The sequence below is a fragment of the Mobula hypostoma genome, chromosome 11 (assembly GCF_963921235.1).
Source record: "Mobula hypostoma chromosome 11, sMobHyp1.1, whole genome shotgun sequence".
Classification (NCBI taxonomy): domain Eukaryota; kingdom Metazoa; phylum Chordata; class Chondrichthyes; order Myliobatiformes; family Myliobatidae; genus Mobula; species Mobula hypostoma.
This window is the reverse complement of record NC_086107.1, coordinates 46,150,071-46,176,853: the sequence shown is the minus strand read 5'-3', so window position 1 is coordinate 46,176,853 and position 26,783 is coordinate 46,150,071. Positions and strand designations below refer to the sequence as shown.

At 40.4% G+C, this 26,783-nt stretch overlaps 1 protein-coding gene across 8 annotated transcripts in view; it reads left to right on the top strand.

The window, feature by feature from the left end:
- The window catches only part of LOC134353695 (uncharacterized), a 65,818-nt gene that overhangs the window by 9,706 nt on the left and 29,329 nt on the right, over positions 1 to 26,783 (top strand). For 2 of the 8 annotated variants that reach the window (XM_063061948.1, XM_063061952.1), the window contains exons 2-4: positions 19,250 to 19,436; positions 21,147 to 21,271; positions 23,188 to 23,254. In XM_063061948.1, the coding sequence (XP_062918018.1) occupies positions 19,284 to 19,436; positions 21,147 to 21,271; positions 23,188 to 23,254 (345 nt within the window). In that variant the 5' untranslated portion in view covers positions 19,250 to 19,283. Of the gene's footprint in view, positions 1 to 4,216; positions 4,254 to 6,556; positions 6,574 to 8,425; positions 8,579 to 19,249; positions 19,437 to 20,859; positions 21,051 to 21,146; positions 21,272 to 23,187; positions 23,255 to 26,783 lie in introns of those variants that run through there. The other 6 variants (XM_063061949.1, XM_063061951.1, XM_063061947.1 and 3 more) reach the window with 6 other exon arrangements.

Below are 26,783 nucleotides of genomic sequence, written 5' to 3'. Positions count from 1 at the left end.
TTACACAAACCCCTCCGTTCTCTGCCAATAGCCAGTCTAGTACCTGTCTATTTTGCCACGCCACTCTGCTGGTTGCATCTAGCTGCTGTCCCAAAGCCTCTAGTGCATCATCAGTGTAGTTAATAAATCTCTGTTGATTACAATATATATAATTTATCCATTCAACATTTTTGCTAACCCCTATCACAGGTATAAGTGCTTCCCAGCCCGCAGCAATCTCATTTCTTGCCTTAAGCTCGTTAGGTATACCCCTCGGCTGTCCTATACTGTCGATCCGAATCGTCAGGTCGGGCTCATATTTTCTCTTCCTCCGTTTTAGTGTCTGTTGCCTCGAGGTGTCAAACTGTATTTCAGGGGATACTACAACTTCTTGAATCAGCATAACACACGTACATGTACCTGCCCAATTAAGGGGAAGTGTGGATCTCAGACCCCCCTCCTGTCCACACAGCCACCAGGTATCTGCTAACGGGATAGTCTGGGAGTTCAGTGCACCCTCGGGCAGAGGGGTACCTGTCTGGTATCCTCGGCCTGGGGTTACATCCCAAATCTTAACACAGTTGCCGCTGAAATGCCCAACCGAGAGGTGACCCGTCCGTGTGAAACATTCATAACTCAAATGTTCCTGCATTTTAAGCTTTCCCAATGTGGGTATCTGGCTTCTTTTATTTATAGCCCACGGTCTGCTGTAATTACAGTTAGAGGCAAGCTTGTTTTGCTCAAACTGCGAGGAAGTCTGGTATAACATACACCAATAAGGGCACATTGATGTGTTATCAATACATTTCTGATAACAAGGATCCGTCCCGTTACAAATTCCCATACTGCAGGTCTTGACTACACTTGGACACTGCCGCGCACACTGCTCCCTCCGCTCCTTTTGCCATTGCGTGCAGATGGAGGAGTTATAAGGCATTGGGGCTACATGTTGCACCGGGCTTGCCCTTGAGCATAGATAACAATTCTGTCTCTTCATCATCCCTGCTGTATAATTTGCCCACTGGTACCACATGTTCTGGTACCATGGTACGGAGGTAACCGCTGTGCCCCTCTTACTCCTTTCTCTCTGGTTTTGTGGGATCCTAACAGTCCCATGCCACATCTGCCAAATTAATGGTCTCCAAATCTGCACAAGAGTATCTGAGTGTATCATCCCGGGGGGCAAGACTGGTCACCCCCAAGTTGTCCCCATTATCTGAAAAAGTACTACCATCCATCACCCCATCCTTAGGGTCTTCTGGCCTGTCCTCAGGACCAAAAATTTCCCTTATTACTTGGTCAAGTTCCTGCGGTTCAGTGTCAGCTTCTTGTTGCTCTTGTCTGTCCCCTACTGTTTGTTCCTCTTCACCACTTACCTCGGGTGGCCCACCTGACTGTACCTGCGGGATTGCTCTAGTGCAGTGATTGAGATGATACCAGGTGGAGCGTCCTTCCACTTGGAGCTGCGGTGGGTAATGCTTTGGTTACTGTAAAGGGCCCTTCCCTTCTGGGTTCCTTCCACTTTCTTTGAAACGCTCGCACGTAGACCTGATCACCTGGCTTGATTGGTCCTTCCCCTTGATCGATCTCTGGCTCTTTCTGTTCTTCCTGTGCATAAATAGACTTATGTATCATAGTTAATTGCCGCATGTATTGTTTTAATTCCACTTCCAATTGTTCCAAACTAGGCCCTTTATATGGTCCTCTCCACTGGGGCACTGGCATGGGCCTTCTGGTTAGCATTTCATGCAGTGTTAGACATGTCATCCGATTAGTCTGCATGCGGTAACTCATTAATGCTAACGGTAGTGCATCGACCCAGTTGAGTTTAGTATCTGCACAGATTTTGTTTAGTTTGGTTTTTAAGGTCCCGTTAATTCTTTCCACCATACCCTGCGACTGAGGGTGATACACACATCAAAATCTTTTCTTTATTCTCAGTGCTTGCAGTACTAACTTTACCACTTTTTGGATGAAAGCTGAACCATTGTCTGAGCTAATTTCTGTCGGTATCCCAAACCTTGGGATCACTTCGTTTGTCAGGAATTTCACCACTGTTCCTGCCCCTTGATCTTTTGAGGGTACTGCCTCTACCCATCTGCTGAATCTGTCGATTACCATCAACATGTATCTTTTCCCTCTTACTGTTTTTATCATGTCTACGTAGTCAATCACTAGGTGTTTAAATGGCCCTTCAGGTACGGGTATATGACCTATTGGGGTTGTAATTCCTTTCCGAACATTATTTTGCGCGCATACCTCGCACTGTGACAATACATGGTCTACTGAAGCCTGTAAATAAGGCGACCAAAATCCATCCTTTTTTATTTTCCTTATTACTTCCCCCCTTGCACAATGATCCATCCCATGTGCTTTTGAGATCAGGTTGGTCAGTAAAGGGGTGGGAGCTACCAGTAGGCCATCTTCCGTGGTCCATAGGCCTTCTGGGTTCTGCTTGGCCCCCCTTCGTCTCCACAGTGTTTGCTCTGCCAAAGTTGCCTTTCCCTGTATTTCAATTAGGTCCTCTACCATAGGTTCCGGCTCTAGACTTACCTGGGGTGCGATAACAGCGGATGTACACCCAGACGCTTTTCTGGCTGCTTCATCTGCAGCTTGATTTCCCTTTGTTACTGCATCATTTCCTTTTTTATGTGCCTGGCATTTTACTATAGCCAGTGCTTTAGGTTTCATCAGTGCTTTCATTAGATCTAAAATCTGCTGACAGTGCTGTATGGGATCTCCACTGCTCTTTTTAAAACCTCTCTGTTTCCACACTGCCCCAAACAAATGACACACTCCATGAGCATATGCTGAATCTGTATAGATATCTACTTTCTCTCCTTCCATCATTTCACACGCTGCCGTCAAAGCTCTGATTTTTGCTAGCTGGGAGGAGCACGGTTGGGGACATGCCTCTATTCTGATGACCTCGAAGTCTGCCTGATCCTGTTGCACTACTGAGAACCCTGCATGATTCCCATCGTGATCTCTGTAACAAGAGCCATCCACGAACAGGACCTTTTTATCTTCGTCCTCTAATGGTTCTGATCGTAAATCTGCTCTCAATTTAGCGAATGTCATTGTTTTCCCTACACAATCATGGGGTTCTCCTTCATACCCTAAAGGGACATAATCAGCTATGTTACTGGTGGTGCATCTCTGTATAGTTATATCTGGAAATGTCAGTAGCATCTGATATGCTGCTATCCTGGCTGGTGTCAACACGAATTTCCCTCTTTCCAGTAATTCTGCTACCTTGTGGTGTGTGTACAGGATCACAGGATAGCCCATGGTTACGGATGATGCCTTTTCATATGCATAGTATAGTGCCACCAATCCCTGGTAACAAGGTGGGTACCCCTGAGCCACCTCATCCACCTTCACACTGTAGTATGCTATCGGTTGCTTTGCTTTACCTGTGCCAGTCTCCTGCATTAGAACTGCCGTGGTATAACCTTCCTGTCGGTTGGATACGTACAGATGAAAGGCCTTCTTGTAGTCAGGCAAAGCTAATGCTGGGGCTGACTGCAATTCCTGCTTTATAGTATTGAAAGCCACTTCCACCTCCTCATTCCACTGTCGATTATTCCTCAAGCTTGTATGTCCTGCTTCCTTCATTATTTTCCTTAGTGGCATTACAATTTCAGCATAATCCCCAATCCAATCTGAACTATATCCTGTCAGTCCCAGAAACGTCATCATCTGTCTCACTGTCTGGGGCTTGGGAGCTTTAGTTATAGCCTCAATTTGATCCGGCACTATCACCCTCGCTCCCTTGGATATCACCCTACCTAGGTATTCTACCTGTTGCTTGCAAAATTGCAGCTTCTTTCTAGATACTTTATGCCCTCCATGCGCCAGTCTCTCTAAAAGGGTTTTGGTATCCTGTTCACACTGTCCCTCACTTTCGGAGCAAATCAACAAATCATCCACATACTGTATCAATGTACTTTCCAATGATATACTCTCTAGGTCCGCCTTTAACACTTGATTAAATACGTGTGGTGAATGTTTAAATCCTTGCGGCATTCTAGTGTAGGGATACTGGTTGTCTCTGTATGTAAATGCAAATAGGTACTGACACTGATCTGCCAGGGGAACGCTGAAAAAAGCCGAACACAAATCAATCACTGAAAAATAGTCTGCCTCTGGTGGAACATTAGTCAAGAGCGTGTGTGGGTTGGGAACTACCGCTGGCCAGTCCTCCACTACCTCATTCACCGCTCGCAAGTCACGCACCAGTCTCCATTTGGATTTATCCGCTTTAAGGACAGGTAACAGCGGGGTATTACATGGGCTGTCTGTCCTTTTGAGTACTCCTGCCTCCAGTAGCCCCTGTATCATTGGTGCTATTCCCTCTTCTGCCTCTGGTTTCAAGGGATATTGTGGTCTCCTGGGTGGAACTGCTCCCTTTTTCAGCTGTATTTCTACCGGACTGGCTGTTCTTATTCTCCCTACATCCGTGTCATGTTGTGACCACAGAATAGGTGGTAACCTATCCAGCCTGTTATCTCTCTGCTGGCCTTCCTCCTTTCCAAATAATGTCAGGTGTGGTCGGGGAGTTACTTCGACCTCCTTTGTTGTTCCTACTATATCTATATCTACCTCTATTTTAAAATAGTTGTTGTCTCCCAATACCCACACCTGTGGCATAATTTTCCTCCACACCACTACGGTTCCAGCGTGCTTTACTAAGGGTCCTAGGTCTTTAGACTGATGTCCCTCAATAGCATTATGATCACTATCTCCAAAATGCTCTCCCGCTGAGAGATCTGACACCTGACCAGGTTCATTTCCCAATACTAGATCAAGTACAACCTCTCCTCTTGTAGGCTTATCTACATATTGGGTCACTTCCTGAACACGCCTAACAAACTTCACCCCTATCTAAACACCTCGCTCTAGGGACATGCCAATCGATACTTTATACTTTATTGTTGCCAAACAATTGATACTAGAGCGTACAATCATCCCAGCGATATTTGATTCTGGTCTTCGTGCTCCCTGGAGTACAAATCAATAGTAAATATTAAAATTTGAAATTATAAATCATAAATAGAAAATAGAAAAGGTAGTGCAAAAAACTGAGAGGCAGGTCCAGATATTTGGAAGGTATGGCCCAGATCCGGGTCAGGATATTTGGAAAATTAAAATCTCCCACCACGACAACCCTGTTATTATTACACCTTTCCAGGATCTCTCCCCCTATGTGCTCCTCAATGTCCCTGTTACTATTAGGTTGTCTATAAAAAACACCCAGTAGAGTTATTGACCCCTTCTTCTTCCTAACTTCCACCTACAGACACTCTGTAGACAATCCCTCCAAGTCTTCCTCCTTTTCTGCACCCGTGACACTATCTCTGATCAACAGTGCACGCCCCACCTCTTTTGCCTCCCTCCCTGTCCTTTCAGAAACATCTAAAGCCTGGTGGATGTGGAGATGATGTTTCCTCTCATGGGGGTATCCAGAACTAAAGGGCACAGCCTTAAAATTGTGGTGTAAAGTTTTAGAACAAAAGTAAGGAGGAGTATTTTTAGCAAAGGGTGGTGAATCTGTGGAATTCTCTTCCAAACTGTGGTGGATAGTCTGTTGATATATTAAAAGAAGAAGTTGATAGATTCCTGATTGGTCGAGGCATCAAGGGATATGGTGAGAGGGCAGGTCTATGGGGTTGAATGGGATCCGGGATCAGCCATGATGAAATGGTGGAGCAGACTCGATGGTCCGAATGGCCTAATTCTGCTAATATGTCTTGTGGTCTTTTAACTGGTGGTACATGGGAAGCTGCAAATGAAACTCTGATGGGTGGGGTATCTGTATTCCAATCTACTTGTGAAGGTGAGTAATGGGATTACTTGTGAAGGTGAGTAATATTGCAGCGGAATGTGAGAAGCCTGATTTCCATCGACAAGATTTTAAGAAGTTTATTGCTGATTTGTCAAATCATCCCGATCTTATATGTATTCAGGAAACCTGGTTGATTCCACATTTAAGTTTTTCTTTGTAGGTTTATATTGTTATCAGGCATGATTAGTTATTTTGTAAAGTGAGTGGTGGTGTCAGTTTCATAAGGAAGGGGGTAGAGTAAAGAATTGTGAATGTGACTGAAACGCGACGCATTTATTGCCAAAATATTAGATGCAACAGTGTTGTTGATGGTTGTAATGCACTTTTAAGTTGGAATGCCAACGATCAAAAACAGCCAGTGGAAGAAGAGGACGATTGAAAAGGCAGGCTGTCAGGACGAGGTGAGGATTGGACCGTCTGCTTGCTGCTCCGCGACGCTTACTCCGCTACGTTTACTCGCGATGTTTACTCCGCGACGTTTACTCCGCTTTGTGATGAATGGAGTCTGAGGCTGTGGGCTTGCTCCCACCGCTCCAGCCTTCCTGTTTGAGGACTCGCTTTCGTTCCAAATGCTACTTGCCCACTTTTATTGCTTGCACCATTTCTTTTCTCTCTTTCTGCACATTGCGTGTTCATCAGTCTTTTTATTAATGGGTTCTTTTAGGGTTTCTGGTTTTGTGGCTGCCTGTAATACAAACATGAAGTATGGAAATAACAGAATTTATCAGTTCCTGTTAGAATTAAAGGTAAGAATAACAGGTTTAGGGAACCTTGGTTTTTGAGGAATATTAAGGCCATGGTTAAGAAGAAGAAGGGATAGAGGCTTCATAAAACGATTGTGGTAATTTACCTAAACTGATTGCTTCTTTGAATATTCTAGACAACTTCAGAGAAAGAATGGAGGAAAAAATTTTTTTTAATTCCACTGTAAACCCATCTGGACCGGGTGCTTAACCAGAATTCAATGATGAGATTGCAGTTATTATTTCTTCCTCTGTAATGGGAGTTTCTAATAATAAGCAATCTTCGGGTGATAATTTTGGAAAATTCAGCTTATCTAAAAAATCATGCATGAAATTGGAATCATGAGGAAAATCAGAGTGATATAGAGAGGTATAAAATTCTTGAAAGGTTTTGTTTATCCCAACATGATCAACTGTCAAAGTATCATCATGTTTACGAATCTTAGTAATTTGACGTTTAACCGAATCGAATTTCAATTGATTAGCCAATAATTTACCCAATTTATCACTATGAATATAAAAATCACTTCTAGTTCTCATTAACTGATTTTCAATCGAGGATGTTAATAATAAGCTATGTTCCAATTGAAATTCAATTCTGTGTTTGTATAGCTCCTTACTGGGAGAAAAAGCATATTTTTTATCGATTTCTTTAACTTTATCAACCAACAAAAGTATTTCATTCTTAACACGTCTTTTCAAACCAGCCGAATAGGAAATAATCTGGCCACGGATATAAACTTTAAAAGCATCCCAAACAGTTCCATTGGAAACTTCTTCCGTAGTATTAGTTGAAAAGAAGAAATCAATTTCGACACTGCGGACATCTTTGTAGTTCTAAATCGCCCAATAGAAAAAATTAAAAAAGAAAAAGACTAGCCCACCCACCAACCGCAAGAACTCCGAACTAAGCCAAAGGAGGCTGAAGAAAGCACTAACTAATACTAACTCTAATCCCGTTTCTGCAGGAGGCAACTCCAAATTTATATGTTATATAGATGACCCCCCGGAAACTGATAGCTATATATAAGAAATAAACACTATAATAAAATAATCTACATAATATAATTACTAAAATATATAAATAAGAAAATTAGTATCAATACGTATGATTAGTTAATTATAAATAAGTAAAATATCGCTTCCAGAAAAGAAAAGGGATTATGGGAAGAAGAAACATAGGAACATGGCGTCCCAAAAAGAACAAAGATTATGTAAAAAGAACAAATTCGCCATTTTAATTTCACGGAAACCAAAAATAAAAAACATATTACTAAAAATGATCATCAGATCAAATCGTTAGTAATAATAACGAAAAACAAGAAGTTAAAAGAAAAAATTAAAAGAAAATGATATTCACAAGAAATAAGTATTCTATATAGGTTATACAATAATAACTATAGTAGTAAGCACAAAACACAAATCTTGAGCTTATAAAAAACCTTCATCGTACGATGGTAGAAGGTTTATTTTTAAGAAAAACACCAGAGAAAAAAGCTGGCGCAGAAAGCACCGGGCATTAATTAAAGAAGGGTATCTGTGTCAGATGGGTAGTTATCATTCAAAAAGCTTCGAGAGGCGGTTATGGAATGCAAGACACGACGAGATCCATCAGAAAGAGAAATTCTGAGACGTGCAGGATACAAAAGTGCCGGTTTGAGATTTTTTTGATAACATTCCAACATTAGAGGTTTAAAAGTCAGTCGCTCCTTCACCACTTCGGGACTATAATCTTGAACTATCCCGAAGGAATGCTGGCGATACTTGATCATCCCTTGTCGACGAGCAGCCTGGAGAAGTTGTTCTTTAACATTAACATAACGGAAACGAAGAATAACTGGTCTCGGTTTGGATACAGCCGATGCCGACTTCATCCTCGGTATACGATGAGCACGATCAAGTAATGGAGGGTCGTTGGCAAAAACTGAACTGAACGTATCCTTTAAAAGTTGAGCAAAGAATATTGCAGGGTCTCCAGCCTCAACATCCTCGGGTAAGCCAATTAAGCGTAAGTTTTGTCTTCTCGATCGATTTTCAAGATCGATAACTTTGGATTTAAGGTGTTGCAGTTGTTTAGTAGCCGAAGCTAAGTTCTTCTCTAAGTTCTCAACTTTTGAATCCGTCTTCTGAGACTTAATATCCAGTTCAGAAATTTTACCTCCATGTTTTTGAACTTCGCAATCCAGAGATTTCAAAGATTCCGTGATTGATTTTAAATCTTCATTAAGGCTTTGGCGATGTTGTTCAAGTTGAGCTGAATAAAGATCCTACTGATTGTGCATCATATAGACCGATATCTCTTTTGAATGTAGAATCAAAAATGTTTTCAAAAATTCTAGCAACTAGGTTAGAGAAGGTATTACCTCAAATTATATCTATGGATCAAACCGGATTTATTAAAAATCGTTATTCATCTTTTAATATTAGGAGGTTAATGAATATTGTTTATACCCCCTCACTTACTACCCCAGAATGTATTATCTCATTAGATGCTGAGAAAGCCTTTGACAGAGTCGAATGGCCTTGTTAATTTAATGTCCTTGAGAAATTTAATTTTAGTCTGACATTTATATCTTGGATTAAATTGTTATATTACTCCCCGGTAGCCTCTGTTTGTACTAATAATCATAGATCTCCTTTTTTTCGTCTTTTTCGTGGTACTAGGCAAGGATGTCCTCTTAGTCCTTTACTTCTCAATATTGCCCTTGAACCTTTCGCAATTGCTATCCGTGACTCACCCAATATTTTTGGTATTACCCGCGGAAACGAAACACATAAATTATCACTATATGTAGATGATTTGTTGTTATACATCTCCAATCCGGAGAAGTCAATTCCTGCTACTCTAGGTTTGTTGGCTCAATTTAGTAATTTTTCTGGTTACAAATTGAATCTTAATAAGAGTGAATTATTCCCCCTAAATAAGCAGGTACCTATTTATGGACGTTTACCATTTAAATTGGTTACTGATTCATTTATATATTTAGGGATAACAATTACGAAAAAGTATAAAGGTTTATTTAAAGCTAATTTTTTACCCTTAATTGATCGCATTAAACTTTTGTTTACTAAATGTTCACCAATCTCATTGCCTTTGATTGGTGGGATTAATGCTATTAAGATGATCATTTTGCCCCAATTTTTATATGTATTTCAATCAGTTCCAATTTTTATCGCAAAAACTTTTTTTCGATAACGTAGAGTCAAAAATTTCCTCATATATATGGCAGAACAAAAATCCTAGGTTAGGTAAAAGGTATTTACAGAAACCTAAAAAGGAGGCGGGACTTGCCCTCCCGAATCTTAGATTCTATTATCGGGCAATTAATATACGATATTTAAAATTTTGGTTACAAGATTTGGATGTATCTTTAAATCCACATTGGGTAAATCTTGAACGTAATTCATTACAAGGGTTTTCCTTGGGTTCGGTTTTAGGAACTTCCCTTCCTTTTACTTCTTCCAAATTGTATAAACAAATGAATAATCCAATAGTTAAGCATACTTTACGTATATGGTTTCAATTTCAAAGATTTTTTGGATTTAATCAATTTATTTTATCAAGTCCTATTATATCTAATTTCCTATTTCAACCCTCCACTATGGATCAAGCTTACTTTGATTGGAAAACCAAAGGTATAATACGTTTTCGTGATTTATTTCTGGATAATTGTTTCATGTCTTTTGATCAACTTTCTAATAAATATAACTTACCCAGATCTCACTTTTTTTTAGATATCTACAGATTAGAAACTTTTTAATTACTGTTTCTCCTAATTTTCCACACCCATATCGAATGGACACTTTGGAAAAAAAGTTTTAGATTTAAATCTCTCTCAGAAAAGTGTTGTAGCAATTATATATAATATAATTATGAATTTATGTCCTGATGTTTCCAATAAAGTTAAAGCTGACTGGGAAAGAGAACTTAAGATTATTATACCATTTGAAAAATGGGAAAAAAATCTTCAGTTGCTTAATTTATCCTCTATATGTGCTAAACATGTGTTAATACAGTTTAAAGTAGTGCACAGGGCTCACATGTCCAAAGATAAACTATCTCGTTATTATTCTTATATAAATCCTATATGTGATAGATGTCATTCTGAGATAGCTTCTTTAACTCACATGTTTTGGTCATGTCCTTTGTTGGAAAAATATTGGAAAGATATTTTTGACATTATTTCAACGGTTTTGAATATAGACTTACAACCTCATCCAATTACTGCTATCTTTGGATTACCAATGATAGATTCAAATTATTTAGCCTCCAGCACGTAGGATGATTGCATTTCTTACTCTAATGGCTAGAAGATCCATTTTGCTGAATTGGAAAGAGATTAACTCTCCGACTGTATTTCATTGGTTTTCACAAACTATGTTGTATTTGAATTTGGAGAAAATTAGAAGTGTGGTTTATGACCCTTCTATTAGATTTGAAAAAAACTTGGAGGCCATTCATTCAGCATTTTCATTTGATGTAATTTGACCATTTCCAAACTTGTTTTATTTCTCTGTACTGTTGGTTGAGAGGAATGGAGTCGTCAACACTAAGGTTTTCTTCTTTCCCATTTTCAAGTTGTTAGTATTGCCCAAGTCTTTTAGTTTAGTTGACTAATTCTGTTTAGTTTAGTTTTCTTTTGGGATGGGGTTTGTTTTTTTTCCTCTTTTTTTTTTCTTTTTCGTGATTTTTCTTCAGTTTTTTTTGCTTTGTATTATTCATTGTTATTCTACACGATTGGGAGCTTCGTCAATTTATACTATTTGGTTTTACAATTACTCATTTTAAGTGTAACAATGTATCTCCTACTACTTGTATTTTTGCTTTGTTATGTTCTCATGCTATGAAATTAATAAAAAGACTGAAAAAGAAAGAAAAGAAGAAGGAGGTGCATATTTATTATAGACAGTTAAGATCAAATGAGGTGCTTGAGGAGTATAAAAATAGGAGAGAAATCAGGAGGGCTGTAAGAGGAAATGAAGTTGCTCAGACAAACAAAGAGAAAGAGAATCCCCAGGGCTTCTATACTGAGTTCAAAAGGACAGCAAGTGCCAAAATAGTCCGCTTGAGATGTGTGGCTATCTATGCCTGGGGCTGAGAGAGATGAGAGGTTCTCTGAGTTGTGGAGCGACCAGTCAGCAAGAGGGATTCATTAGAAAGGGTGAATAAAAATAACTGAAGTGCAAGCAGAGTGGGCATTCATTGTGTGGCCATTCTTTTCAGTGTGCCAGTCTTTAGAGTGGCTTTGATTGATCAGGATTGGCTGAGGTAAAGTATCTTGTCAGTTACTCTCTCTCTCTCTCTCTCTCTCTCTCTCTCTCTCTCTCTCTGCTCTTATTTGTTCATTCCTCATCTGTTAGGACATGGAAGTTCAGTGAGAATGGCTCCCGGGGTGGTGTTTTGTACTCTGCGTGGGATGTGGGAAGTCTGGGAGACCTCCAGTGTCCTAGATAAACACATCGGCACCAGGTGCAATGAGCTGTGGCTCCCAAGCGAACATATTAAGAAACTGGAGCTGCAGCTCGATGACCATTGACGCATATGGGAGAATGAGGAGATGATGAACAGGAGCTACAGAGATGTATTTACCCCTCGATTATAGGAGGCAGGTTAACTGGGTGACTGTCAGGAGAAGAAGGGGAAAGGTACAGTCAGTTCAGAGTACACCTGTGGCCATTCCCCTCAGTAATAAGTATACAACTTGAGATATTATTGAGAGGGACGACCTACCAGGGGGAGCCACAGTAACTAGGTCTCTGCCACTGAGTCTGGTGCTGTGGTTCAAAAGATCAGAGAGGTGAAGAGGAGTGTAATGTTGATAAGATATTTCATAGTTAGAGGAACAGAGAAGAGGTTCTGTGGGCACAATAGAGACACCCGGATGGTATGCTGTCTCCCTGGTGCCAGGATCAGAGATGTCTCAGATCAGGTCCATGGCATTCTCAAGGGCAAGGGTGAGCAGTCAGAAGTCTTGGTACATATTGGCACCAATGACTTAGATAGACAAGATGAGGAGGTCCTGAAGAGGAATTTTAGGGATCTGGGTAGAAAGTTGAGAAATAGGGCCTCCAGGGTAGTAATCTCTGGATTGATACCTGTGCCACATGCCGGTGAGGGTAAGAAATGGATGATTTAGCAGTTGAATGCATGACTGAGGAATGGGCACAGGGGACAAGGGTTCAGATTTACGGATCATTGGGATCTCTTCTGGGGAAGGTATAACCTGTACAAAAGGGGTGGATTACACCTGAATCTGAGGGGATCCAATATCCTTGCGGGCAGGTTGGCCAGAGCTGTTCGGGTGGATTTAAACTAATTTGGCAGGGGGGTGAGAACTGGAACGATAGTGCTGAAGGTAAGGTTGTTTGGTTTGTAAACAAAGGCAATGTTCAGTGAGACTCCAAGCAAGGAGAGGAAGGTGGCTTGCCCACCTGGACAAGCCAGCGAGCACTGTGAGGGTCATGTTTTTTGACTTCTCCAGTGCATTCAACACCATCCGCCCTGCTCTGCTGGGGGAGAAGCTGACAGCGATGCAGATGGATGCTTCCCTGGTATCATGGATTCTTGATTACCTGACTGGCAGACTACAGTACATGTGCTTGCAACACTGTGTGTCCAACAGAGTGATTAGCAGCACTGGGGCTCCACAGGGGACTGTCTTGTCTCCCTTTCTCTTCACCATTTACACCTCGGACTTCAACTACTGCATGGAGTCTTGTCATCTTCAGAAGTTTTCTGATGACTCTGCCATAGTTGGATGCATCAGCAAGGAAGATGAGGCTGAGTACAGGGCTACGGTAGTCACATGGTGTGAGCAGAATTTTCTGCAGCTTAATGTGAAAAAGACTAAGGAGCTGGTGGTAGACCTGAGGAGAGCTAAGGTACCGGTGACCCCTGTTTTCATCCATGGGGTCAGTGTGGACATGGGGGAGGATTACAAATACCTGGGGATATGAATTGACAATAAACTGGACTGGTCAAAGAACACTGAGGCTGTCTACAAGAAGGGTCAGAGCTGTCTCTATTTCCTGAGGAGACTGAGGTCCTTTAATATCTGCCGGACGATGCTGAGGATGTTCTACGAGTCTGTGGTGGCCAGTGCTATCATGTTTGCTGTTGTGTGCTGGGGCAGCAGGCTGAGGGTGGCAGACACCAACAGAATCAACAAACTCATTCGTAAGACCAGTGATGTTGTGGGGATGGAACTGGACTCTCTCACAGTGGTGTCTGAAAAGAGGATGCTGTCTAAGTTGCATGCCATCTTGGTTAATGTCTCCCATCTACGACATAATGTACTGGGTGGACACAGGAGTACATTCAGCCAGAGACTCATTCCACCGAGATGCAGCACAGAGCGTCATAGGAAGTCATTCCTGCCTGTGGCCATCAAACTTTACAACTCCTCCCTTGGAGGGTCAAACACCCTGAGCCAATAGGCTGGTCTTAGACTTATTTCATAATTTACTGGCATAATTTACATATTACTATTTAACTATTTATGGTTCTATTACTATTTATTATTTATGGAGCAACTGTAACGAAAACCAATTTCCCCCGGGATTAATAAAGTATGACTATGACTATGATAGGGCAAAATTGCAGTCAATAGAATGAGTTGCAAAGTAAAAGGTGAACATAATCAAAAAATGCAAATACATGACTGAAGGTGTTATATTTGAATGTGCACTGTATATGGATAATGTAGATAGACCGACAGCACTGTTACGGATTGGTATGTATGATGTTGTAAGCATCACTGAATCATGGTTCAAAGAAAATTAAAGCTGGGAGCTTAATGTCCAGGAATAAACATTGTATCAAAGGGACAGGCAGGAAGCCAGAGGAGGTGGCTGTGCTAGTAAAAAATGAAATCAAATTATTAGAAAGAGGTGTCATAAGGTCAGAAGAGTTGAATCGTTGTGGATAGAGCTAAGGAACCGCAAGGGTAAAAAGACCCTGATGGGAGTTATATACAGACCCCCAAGCAGTGGTAAGGATGTGGTCTACAAATTACAACAGGAGATAGAAAAAGCAAGCCAAAAAGACAATATTACAATAGTCATGGGGGATTTCAATATACAAGTAGATTAGGAAAATCAGGTTGGTGCTAGATTTTGAGAGTGGGGAATTCCTAGAATGCCTATGAGATTGCTTTTTAGAGCAGCTTGTGGTTGAGCCCACTTGGGAATCGGCTGTTCTGGAGTGGGTGTTGGGCAATGCCCAAAACTGATTAGGGAGCTTAAGGTAAAAGAACCCTTAGCAGCAAGTGATCATAATATGATCGAATTCACCCTGAAATTTGAGAAGAAGCTAAAGTCAGATGTATCAGTATTACAGTGGAGTAAAGGGAATGATAGAGGCTTGAGAAAGGAGCTGGCCAGAATTGATTGGAAAAGAACACTGGCAGAAATGATGGCAGGGCAGAAATGGCTGGAATTTTTGGAAGCAATTCGGAGGCACAGGATATATACTTCCCAAAGAGGAAGTTTTCAAAAGGCAAGATGACACAACCATGGCTAACAAGCGAAGTCAAAGCCAACATAAAAGCCAAAGAAAGGGCATATTAAAGCAAAAATTAGTGGGGTTAGAGGTTTGAGAAGCTTTCAAAAAGCAACAGAAGGCAACCAAAAGATAATTATCAATAAGATAAAGGTGGAATGTGAAAGTAAGCTAGCCAATAATATCAAAGAATATACCAAACGTATCTTCATGTACATAAAGTGTAAAAGAGAGACAAGAGTGAATATTGCACTGCTGGAAATCGATGCAGGATAGGTAGTAATGTGAGACAAGAAAATGGTGAATGGTAAGTATTTTGCATCAGTCTTCACTTTGGAAGACACCAGCAGAATGGTATAAGTTCCAGGTGCCAGGGGTCATGAAGTGTGTGAAATTACCATTACTAGGGAGAAGGTTCTTGGGAAACTGAAAGGTCTGACGGTTGATAAGTCAACTGGACCAGATGGTGTCCACCCCAAAGTTCTGAAAGAGCTGGCTGAAGAGGTTATAGAGGCATTAGCAATGATCCTTCAAGAATCACTAGATTCTGGAATGGTTCCAGAAGACTGGAAAATTGCAAATGACACTTCACTTGAAGAAGAGAGAGAGGCAGAAGAAAGGAAATTATAGGCCAATTAGTCTGACATCTGTGATTGGGGAGATGTTAGAGTCAATTGTTAAGAATGTGGTTTGTGCAGGATTCCCTAAAGGTTAATTTTCAGGTTGAATCTGTGGTGAGGGAGACAATTATGATGTTAGTATTCAGTTCAAGAAGACGAGAATATAAAAGCAAGGATGTGATGTTGAGACTTTATAAGACACTGGTGAGGCCTCACTTGGAGTATTGTAAGCAGTTTTTGGCCCTTTATCTTGGAAAGAATATGCTGAAACTGGAGAGGGTTCAAAGGAAGTTCATGAAAATGTTTGCAGGATTGAATGGCTAGTCATATGAAGAGTGTGACTATTGGAATGCTTCAGGGATTGGTGCTGGGCCATGATTGTTTTCCATTTATATGAATATCTGGATGATAATGTGGTAAACCTGATAATTAAAGTTGCAGATGACGAAAAGAACTTGTGTGAGACTAGACGCAAAGGCCATAGGTTTCATTAATTGATTTTTTTTGAGCAAACCCAGAAAACCTGGAGTGGATTTACTGTATCTAGATTAGAAGATAATTGATTTCTCAAGACATACAAAATTCTGAACCAACTCAGCAGGTGAGGCAGCAAAAAATGGCGAGAAATTATTTTCCTCCTGGGCAGAACTGGAAGAATGGATTTTCACACAAAAGGCAGGAGGAAAATTAACAGTTAACAGTTGGTGTTCCACGTTGAGACTCCCCATCAGGACACAGTCATTTCCCTTCATTGATGCTGCCTAACCTGCTGAGTTCCTCTAGCATTTTGTGTGTTGATCTAGATTTCCACTGCCTGCAGTCTCTCCTATGTCTCTGAAATGGATTTAGTCCTGGAGAGGATTATGTTGCACTAGCAGGTAAATGTAGGCTTCAAGAGGAGCCTTGGTCTCAAGACCCAGACCTTTTCCTCTGTGGGTCAGGTTTTGGGTCTCGGCCCCTGTGGCTTCCAATGGTCAATGTCTGTTGCTCCTGCTATTGGGTCATCATTCTAGTAGGTCGACGGCATTGGATCTCCTCATCATGTTTTAAGACTGTATTTAGCCGGATAGAATGGCAGTCAGAAGAGGGGCATGCTGCTTCTGTCAGATATGGGAGTTCAAGAATTAATTGAGGATCATTCTTGACTGTCTGGAAGACATGCATCTGGTTACAGCTCCTCTCAGACCGATGGATCAGCTAGAATTGCAGTTGGACTGACTGAGAATCAGGCTGCAAACAATAGTGGGTTATAGATAATGGATGCAGTTTAGTTCGGGGAGGTGGTCATAACAAAGTCCCAGCCAAATAGCTGAAAGGAGGAAGAGTTGTAGCATTACTAATCCAGAAAAATGTGAGAGATGCACGCAGTAAAGAAATACTGGAGAGCTCCTCCACTGGCAATATGGGGAGAGCTCAAAAATAAGAAAAATGCAATCACTCTGGGGGTTATCAGAAGCTGTAGGAGGCTAAATATGAATAAAACATGAAAGAAATTGGGGGGGCATAAAATATTCTTGGCAAGTAGGATTAAAGAGAATCCCAAGGTGGTGTGTGTGTGTGTGTGTGTATATATATATATATATACACACACACACACATTAAAAGAAGAGGATAGCTAGGTGAGGGTGGTACTACTACTTAGGTATAAATCAGAACATTTATGCCTAGAGCCAGAGGAGGTGGACAACATACTAAATGAGTAGTTTACATCAGTATTCATTGAGCAGAAGGGCATTTTGAAATCAAGAAGGAAGTGATGTTACTTCTTTTTAAAGAGTGTCAAAGTGGATAAATCTACCAAAGCCTGATGGGACCTATCCCAGGATACTAAGAGAGGCAAGAGGGGAGATTGCTGGGTCCTTCATGAAGATCTTTGCATCCTCTCATACAGAAGTGCAGTCCAGGAGGACTAGAGAATAGCCAATGCTTTTCCTCGCTTCAGAAGAGCAACAGAGATAATCCAGGAAGTTGTAGCTCCATGAGCCTTGCACCAGTGATCAGAACAATGCTGTATTCACTCAGCAGAAGACAAAGCTGTATTGTGGTCGACTGCAGATTTCTGTAGCACTCGTGGACTCAGAGTCTAGGCTTTTTATTTGTGTGGCTGTATTTTACTGATATTTTACATGTGTTTGCTATCTTGTACGTGCTATGTGTGCTTTGTCCTGTGTATGACTGTTGGTACTGTGTTTTGCATCTTTGCCTCGGAGTAACACTGTCTTGTTTAACTGTATTCATGTCTGGTTGAATAACTCTTACACTTGAATTAAATTCAGTTCAATTGAAGATAATGGAGAGGATTCTTAGTGATTAGATTTGCTCAAGTATGGAAATTCATGGGCTAATTAAGGACAGAGAAAACTATGCTGATCATATCATATTTTACAAACTTGCTTGAATTTCTTGAGGAGATGGCAAAGATGATTGATGAAGGTAGTGTAATTGATGCTGTGTCTCTATGGACTTTAGTAAGGCACCTGGCAAGGACCTTCAAGGTAGGCTGATGCAGATTAAGGTGCACAGTATTTTGGTCGCTCGTGGTAAGAATAGTCTTTCCACAAAAGAGGGAGTGTGGTGCTGCAGGGGTATTATTCTGCCTGGACTTCTGTGACAAGTGGTATTCCACAGGGGTAAATGCAGGTACCTCTTTTGTTTCTGATGCAAATATAAATGACTTGGACAAAAACATTGATGAACTGGTGACCAGAAGCACACATTAATCTGGAACCTATATGCACACACTCAGGTGAGTCAAGTGGTGGCATTGCAGACAGTAAAGAAGGATGTGGACTGTTGCAGGTATAAAAGGAGAATTGCCAGTGATCAGAGTGTCTAAACTGACCTGATCTAATTGTATCAGCTATAAGAAGCAGGACAAACTTGGATAGTTTTCCCTGGAATGTAGGAAGCTGAGGGAAGACAAGAATAGAAGTTTATAAATAAGAGAGGCATGGATAGAGTAAATTGTCAGGATCTTTCTTTCAGGGTAGAAATATCAAATCCAGATAAATGCAAAGTGTTTGTAAATAACAAATGGTGGAAAGTATAAGTCATCCTATGTGCATCAGAAATGTAAGGCAAGTTAATAAAAACTACCGCAGAAAATTAATCATCTCAAAGAAGTGCTGATAGAACTGATGATGATAGTAAAATATTCTTTTTATAGGTACTGTAATCGACAAAAGAATCAAAAATGATAAAGAATAAATTACAGGGCTCGGGGCTTTAAGTCAAGGGTGAATGTCACCGATGGGGTTGCCCTGCCTAGAACAAGCATAGACTCAATGAGCTGAGAGCCCTCCTAACGTGTTACAATGAGAATGTCATCTTCTCTTGGAGGAAAATAGTTCCTAAATAGGTAATACCAAAAATAAAGACAAATAGATCACAACTTATCATAAAAGGAAGTAGAGAGACGTAGTGTTTTTGAATGCAGTTTAAAATCTCTTCATAACACCCTTAAAACTTTTGCATTTTGACCTCCTGTGGATGAATAAAAATAGCTACCATTAATCATATTGGTGCCAGACATAATCAGTCATTCTGTCACTGTTTACAGGAAGTCCTGGAGAAGCCAGAATCCGAGGAAGAAGATGAGCATTGAAATCATTGACTTTGGCTCATTTGCCTTGGGTAAAGCTCAACCCTCAGACAATGAAATGAAACGATTATCCACAGAGTTCATGAGGGAATTAAATAAAAATGGATTTGTTTACCTCAAAAACACTGGGATAAAAGAAGAGCAAGTATGCATTTCAGTATCTCATTGTATATATTGGTCATACTTCTGCTGTATTTAATATGTACTGTAGATGTGAACATCCCACTATTCAGGACATTTACAAAGACAGATGTGTAAAAAGGGCCTGAAGGATCATTGGGGACCCGAGTCACTCCAACCACAAATTGTTCCATCTGCTACCATCTGGAAAATGGTAGCATAGCATAAAAGCCAGGACCAACAGGCTCCGGGACAGCTTCTTCCACCAGGCCATCAGACTGATGAATTCATGCTGACACAATTGTATTTCTATGTTATATTGACTGTCCTGTTGTACATACTACTTATTATAAATTACTATAAATTACACATTGCACATTTAGATGGAAACGTAACGTAAAGATTTTTACTCCTCATGTATATGAGGATGTAAGTGATAAAGTCAATTCAATATGCATGTTAAGAAAAAATGTGAGCAATCTTGGTCTGCTAAGTAACTATATGAGAGGGCAATTACTTTTCATTTACATATATGTTAAGTTTACAAGAAAATTATGCAGCATGCTTACTCATCTGAGAAGATAACTCATTTATATGAAAATATATTGTATATAACATCCTTAAAAGTTTAAAATGCCATATGATAATTCACACATACAGTATAAAGTTTGATAAATGTCAGCTGATGCACTTAAATATCAGGTGCAATAAATAACATATGTACCGAGCAATGGGTTAGAAGGCAGGAAAAGGTAGCTGTTAACTCATTGGATTGTGAGCTTGAGAATGGGAAATGATTTTGAATTGGGGCCCCAAAGAGATACTTTTTCCTCCAATCCTTCCCATATTCTACATTCATGGCGAAAGGGGTGGAAGATTTCTTTAGCAGCAACACTTTAGTGACCTTCCTGGGTTATTGGTAAATTGAAGATTGAATAGTGTGGGAAATACCACTAAGATTAATCTGAAAGAAGTTATCAACTTAAAGCTGTTTCACGTGTATGACTTAAACGGGAAAAATTCTTGGCCTTTAACTTATATGGATCTTGTCTGTAGATTTGCCTTCAATGGATGAAATTACAATGTTGTACCTTCCTGGTGAAGGAGGTGTTACAAAAGCCAATGTTTAACTCCTCTGAGCTCAGTACAGAAGGATTATGGTGTGCAGTTACTCAAACAGTTGTAAAAAGGCAGCTTTAAGAACCTTCGTTTTTAACGTGTCATTGAATCAGAACTGTAGTGCTACTAGCTCTCTGGTTTTACCTGAGCAATTTCATGCTAATTTGTGGGGACAAATCCCAAGTACAAAATATAGAAATGAAGCTTATTATTGGTGTAGTTTCTCTCCTTCCTGTCACTATAAAATTTGCAAAGTTCTTTTGATAATTGATTGAAATCAGAATTTCCACAAAAAAAGAATGAAGAATGAAAAGGTCACAATGTTTTACAATATTGCTCTTTAAAGCAACTGGATAAATTCTTATCCAACTTCTTCAGTTTTTTGTTCACAGTGAAATATCGTTTTTTATAAGAGCAGAAAAGAGAAACTGTGGAAAATGAAGATGCTGGAAAATGGAGAGGGATCTTTATGGTGATAGCAAATGTCATAGAACATAAAATGTCGCAGAGTTGAGACACAGTAAATTAGCTTTTAACTTGCTCATACAAAAAATATTTATAAATATTTATTAAATCAATTATACAGAATTCATAATTCTAAACAATTGCTCCTCAGGTGTTTAGAACAATGGACAACTGCACAAAGTTCTTTCTACTTCCTGAGGAGATTAAACAACAATACGCCACATCAAAAGACTCTGACATTCCACACCATGGATGGTATAATTTTGAGACTGAGAGGTAATATTCCCAAAACTCCTCCTGAAGCATAACCCCAATTTTGACACTGTATCTACTCTTAGGGAATCAGACAGGGCAGGTAACAGAATTGTGTGTAGGGGAATATTTGGGATCTAGTGATAGTAATTCCATTGGTTTCAAGATTTGACTGGTAATCCCATACTGTAAAAGGACTAGGTGGGATACAGTTTGTCAAATGCATTCAGGAATGTTTCCTTAATTAGTACACAGAAGTCACAATATACTTGATTGGCTATTAGAGAATGAGACGGGGCATGTGGCAGAAGTTTGTGTAGGGGAAACACTTTGCATCTAGTGATCACAATGCCATTAGTTTCAAAGTAAATATATATATAAAAAAGATAGGTCTGGTCCATGAGTTGAGATTCTAAACTGGAGAAAGGCCAATTTTTATGGTATCAGAAATGATTGGGCAAGTGTGGATTGGGACAGGCTGTGTTCTGGCAAAGGTGTATTTGGTAAGGGGGTCCTTCAAAAGCAAAATTTTGAGAGTACAAAGCTTCTATGAACCAGTCTGAATAAAAGGTAAAGGTAACAAGTGTAGGAAACACAAGGCCCTGGTTAAGAGATGATTATGGAGTATAAGAAATGCAAAAGAACACTTAAGAAAGAAATCAGGAAGGCTGAAAGAAGGCATGAAGTTGCACAAGCAGGCAAGGTGAAGGAGAATCCTAAGGGATTCCATAGATATGTTAAGAGCAAAAGGATTGCAAGGGACAAAATTGGTTCTCTGGAAGATCAGAATGATAATCTATGTGTGGACCAAAAACTGATTGGGAAGATCTTAAATTAATTTTTTACACCTATATTTAATCAGGAGATGGACATAGAGTATATAGAAGTGAGATAAAGCAAAACACAATTTCATGGAACCTGTAGAGATTTAAGAGGAGGAGATGTTTGCTATCCTGAGTCAAGTCGGGGTGGATGAATCCCCAGGGCCTGACAAGGTGTTTCCACAGACATTACAGCAATTGCAGGGCAGTCGCAGAGATAGTTAAATCATGCTGAGCAACAGGAGGGGTACCAGAGCACTGGCGAAGGCATACTTGGTAAGTAGATAGTATTCAAAAGTGAGATTTTGAATTTTAGGGTGAAGAGCAAGTCTAACAGGTTTTGAGAACTGTGGTTTTCAAGAGATATTGGGGCCATGGTTCAGAAGAAGAAGTTGGTGCATAGCCGGCATAGGTAGCAAAAAACAAATAACGCACTTGTGGAGAGTAAGAAATGCATTTGAAATCAGGAAGGTAAAAGAAGGCATAAAGTTGCTCTAGCAGGCAAGGTGGAGGAGATTCTCAGGGGATTCTACAGATATATTAAGAGCAAAAAGGTAGCAAGGGACAAAATTGGTCCTCTTGAAGATCAGCATGGTCATCTATGCATGGAGACGAAAGATGGGAGAGATCCTAAATGGATTTTTTCAACTATATTTAATTGGGAACTGGACACAGGCTCTGTAGAGTTAAGGCAAAACACCAGTGAAACCACGGACCATAGATGGATTACAGAGGAGTAGGTGCTGGCTCTCTGTGGCAAATTAGAATACTTAAATCAAAAAGACCTGATGGACCCAATCTTACAAAAGGTAAGCAAGATTGGTCCCAGGTAAATCCAATCCCAGACATTCACTATTAGTCACTTCCTGCCACCCTGAAAAAGGCCCTGGTCTAAAAACTCCTCAGCTATTTTTCATAGTTAAGTGTTTATGCACTTTAGTTTACTTTTCTCTTGGCAACTAAAGAATATTGGTGCAATACTTTCTCTATCAGTGGATTAGCTCGTAAGAGTTTTAATTCTGATAAAGTTGTATCATCTGTGAGATTAATGGGAGAAATAGATTGCATAACAATTCTACATGTCTGTTTAAACAAATATAAATATTCTTCTTTTTACAGATTAAACAGAGAAAATTACATTGAACTGAAAGAAGCCTTCAATTTATCAGCTTTGACTCCAAGTGATGTAAGATCTCAGAATTCAGTTTGAGTTTGCTTCGGTATTCCATGTTGTTGTCTATAGGCCAGAAATGAAGCATGTCCTGCTATGTCACTGGAGCAAATTTTACTCTCCAACATGTGCAAGCACATGAAAATTGCAGAAAACCTTTCATTTTAGCCTAATATTCAAGTTTTCCAATACAAAAGGAAAAATAATGTAAAACAGATACGAAGTCAGGAAATTGTAAAAATAAGCTTTGCTGGCCAAACAAGATTTGTGGAGAGTGAAATGGAGTTAACACCTCTGATCAATGACTGTATTTTGTTTTCTTTGCTCACCTCCAGGCCAACATGTAATATATTCTTGCAACCCTTTATAGTTTAAATTAGCCCAGAAGCTTAAGCATTGGTGCTTAGCACTGACATGCAAAAATGCTCGTAACAGTAATCCTCAGTGATCGTGGTGTGACTTTCCCCTTTCTCAACACAGTTATTTATGCCATACAACAATGAAGACTTCAGTTTAGATGAACATTTAAAAAATTGCTGGGATGAGTCATTTAGAAATATTCAAAGTTTAACACAATATGACAATATAAACAGATTTCAACATTCACATTGCTAAAGCAAAAGCTTAAATATAAAAGAAATACATTAAAATATTTTAGAAATACTTGACTTTAGAATATTCATAGAATGAACATTCTAGGTCTAGAAAATTGTTTTAATGCTACTTAATTTGCTGGGCAGTAGTCATATGCTCTTAGTAACTCACTTGAACTTTGAAAAGAAGTGTAGAACAATCAGGTTTGAATTGGTGCTGGTTCAAAATCAATCCTAGTTCAGGATCTGAGGATATTTTCAATGGAGAAGGCTGCAAACAATGCATCTTGTGAAGGAGTCTGGATGCAGCTTTAAAATTTGCAGGTTTTTCTCAAAGAAGAATCCAAAGTTGCTGTCAGTTACAAATCATACTGATGGTCACCACAGATAGTCTGACATCCCAGAGCTACTTCCAATTTCAGAGACCTGCAGGAGCAGAAATTGCCTTCCAGCTATTGTTGTGTAATGCCCTGGTTCATTTTTTTTATTACTGTTATGCTGCGTATATTTCATTTTGTGCTGTCCTGTGCAAGCTGCTTGTTTTCCACTTACGTTTGGGTTAATGTTGAAGATGAGTGATGAGGAGACAGGTCTGTATCCAAATTAGGATGGTCGAATTGAAGGGGAAGTTTCTCTGGTGAGGGACACTCAGGCTGGGCTTGGGGTTGTTTTCTCGTGTGGTTTGAGGGAAAGGAAGAGAGAAGACGCCAGAGAGAAAAGAAGAGGTCATAGGATTCGACCCGGAGCAGGACCGGGGTGAGATCGATTGAGGATCGGTGATCTGTGGGAAACCGTGAGCTCCAACTTGTGCATCTTAGACTGTTGCATTAATCTGAGCCCTTTTCTGTTTTTGTTTCTTTTCTTTACTAACCCTTTAGTCAAATTAAGAATTATAAAGCTAAATCGTTTAATTGTTTGCAGTGCACTGTCTGTTTTCTCGTGGCACTCATTTGTAACAGGGTACCGAATTACTCAGCATCCACACAGATAAGGGGTTCGGGGTGGGCTCACGCCTCAATCTGACACGTTTGGCGGGACTGGAGATTGTCTTCCATAGACTCACGCAGCCAATGGAACCAGAGTGTTTCATTGTGGGGGCTCACCCGGGATCGATTTTGTTGGATGCTGTGTGATACTTTATACTTTATTGTCGCCAAACAATTGGTACTAGAACATACAATCATCACAGCGATATTTGATTCGGCACTTCACACTCCCTGGATTACAAATATTAAATATTAAAGATATTAAAATAGTTAAAATTAGTAAATATTAAAAATTTAAGTTATAAATCATAAATAGAAAATAGAAAAATGGGAAGTAAGGTAGTGCAAAAAAACTGAGAGGCAGGTCCAGATATTTGGAGGGTTACGGCCCAGATCTGGGTCAGGATAAGTTCAGCAGTCTTATCACAGTTGGAAAGAAGCTGTTCCCAAATCTGGCCGTACGAGTCTTCAAGCTCCTGAACCTTCTCCCGGAGGGAAGAGGGACAAAAAGTCTGTTGGCTGGGTGGGTCGTGTCCTTGATTATCCTGGCAGCACTGCTCCGACAGCGTGCGGTGTAAAGTGAGTCCATGGACGGAAGATTGGTTTGTGTGATGTGCTGCGCCGTGTTCATGATCTTCTGCAGCTTCTTTCGGTCTTGGACAAGATAACTTCCATACCAGGTTGTGATCCACCCTAGAAGAATGCTTTCTACGATGCATCTATAAAAATTAGTGAGGATTTTAGGGGACAGGCCAAATTTCTTTAGTTTTCTCAGGAAGTAAAGGCGCTGGTGGGCCTTCTTCGCTGGGAACTCTGCTTGGTTGGACCAAGACAGGTCATTTGTGATATTGACTCCAAGGAACTTAAAGCTTTTGACCTGTTCCACTTGCGCACCACCGATGTAAATTGGGTCGTGCGATCCGCTACTCCTTCTGAAGTCAACAACCAATTCTTTCGTCTTGCTGACGTTGAGGGATAGGTTATTGTCTTTGCACCATGCCACCAGGTTCTTAATTTCCTCTCTGTACTCAAACTCATCATTACCTGAGATACGGCCTACAATGGTTGTGTCATCAGCAAACTTATATATTGAGTTTGATGGAAACTTAGCTACACAATCATGGGTGTACAGTGAGTACAGCAGGGGGCTGATTACACAGCCTTGTGGGGCACCGGTGCTCAGAGTGATTGTAGAGGAGAGCTTGTCCCATATATTTACAGCCTGGGTCCTGTCTGTGAGGAAGTTGAAGATCCAGCTGCAGATCTGAGTGCTAAGGCCCAGGTTCCGGAGCTGAGGAATCAGTTTATTTGGAATGATGGTATTAAAGGCAGAGCTGTAGTCAATGAAAAGCAGCCTTATATATGCGTCTTTATTCTCCAGGTGTTCTAAGGAGGAATGTAGGGCCAGAGAGATGGCATCTGCCGTTGACCTGTTGCTCCGGTAGGCGAATTGCAAAGCGTCGAGGTTGACCGGTAGGCTGTGGTTGATATGTGCCATAACCAATCTCTCAAAGCACTTCATATGAATTGGTGTCAGAGCCACAGGTCGATAGTCATTCAGGCATGCCACCTTGCTCTTCTTCGGCACTGGGATTATCGTTGCCTTCTTAAAACACAAGGGGATCTTAGACTGAAGCAAAGAGCAGTTGAAGATGTCAGCAAACACTCCAGCTAGCTCGCTTGCACAGGCCCAGAGAACTCGTCCTGGGACGCCATCTGGGCCCGTTGCCTGTGCATTGATCCAGTGGGTTGTGCGTTTAAGTCTGTGCTAAACTATGGCCCAGTAAAGTAATTGCAATACCTGGTTATGGCTGTCGCAGGGGTTGAGCCGTGTTTCAACTGCTTGTGTTACTGGTAATGAATTTGTGTATATTGAGTAGGGTAGACATTCAAATCCCTGATGAATTATTAATTCAAACTTTAAGTACTGTTAAAATCATAGGAACAGTTATGATTGTGGAGTGG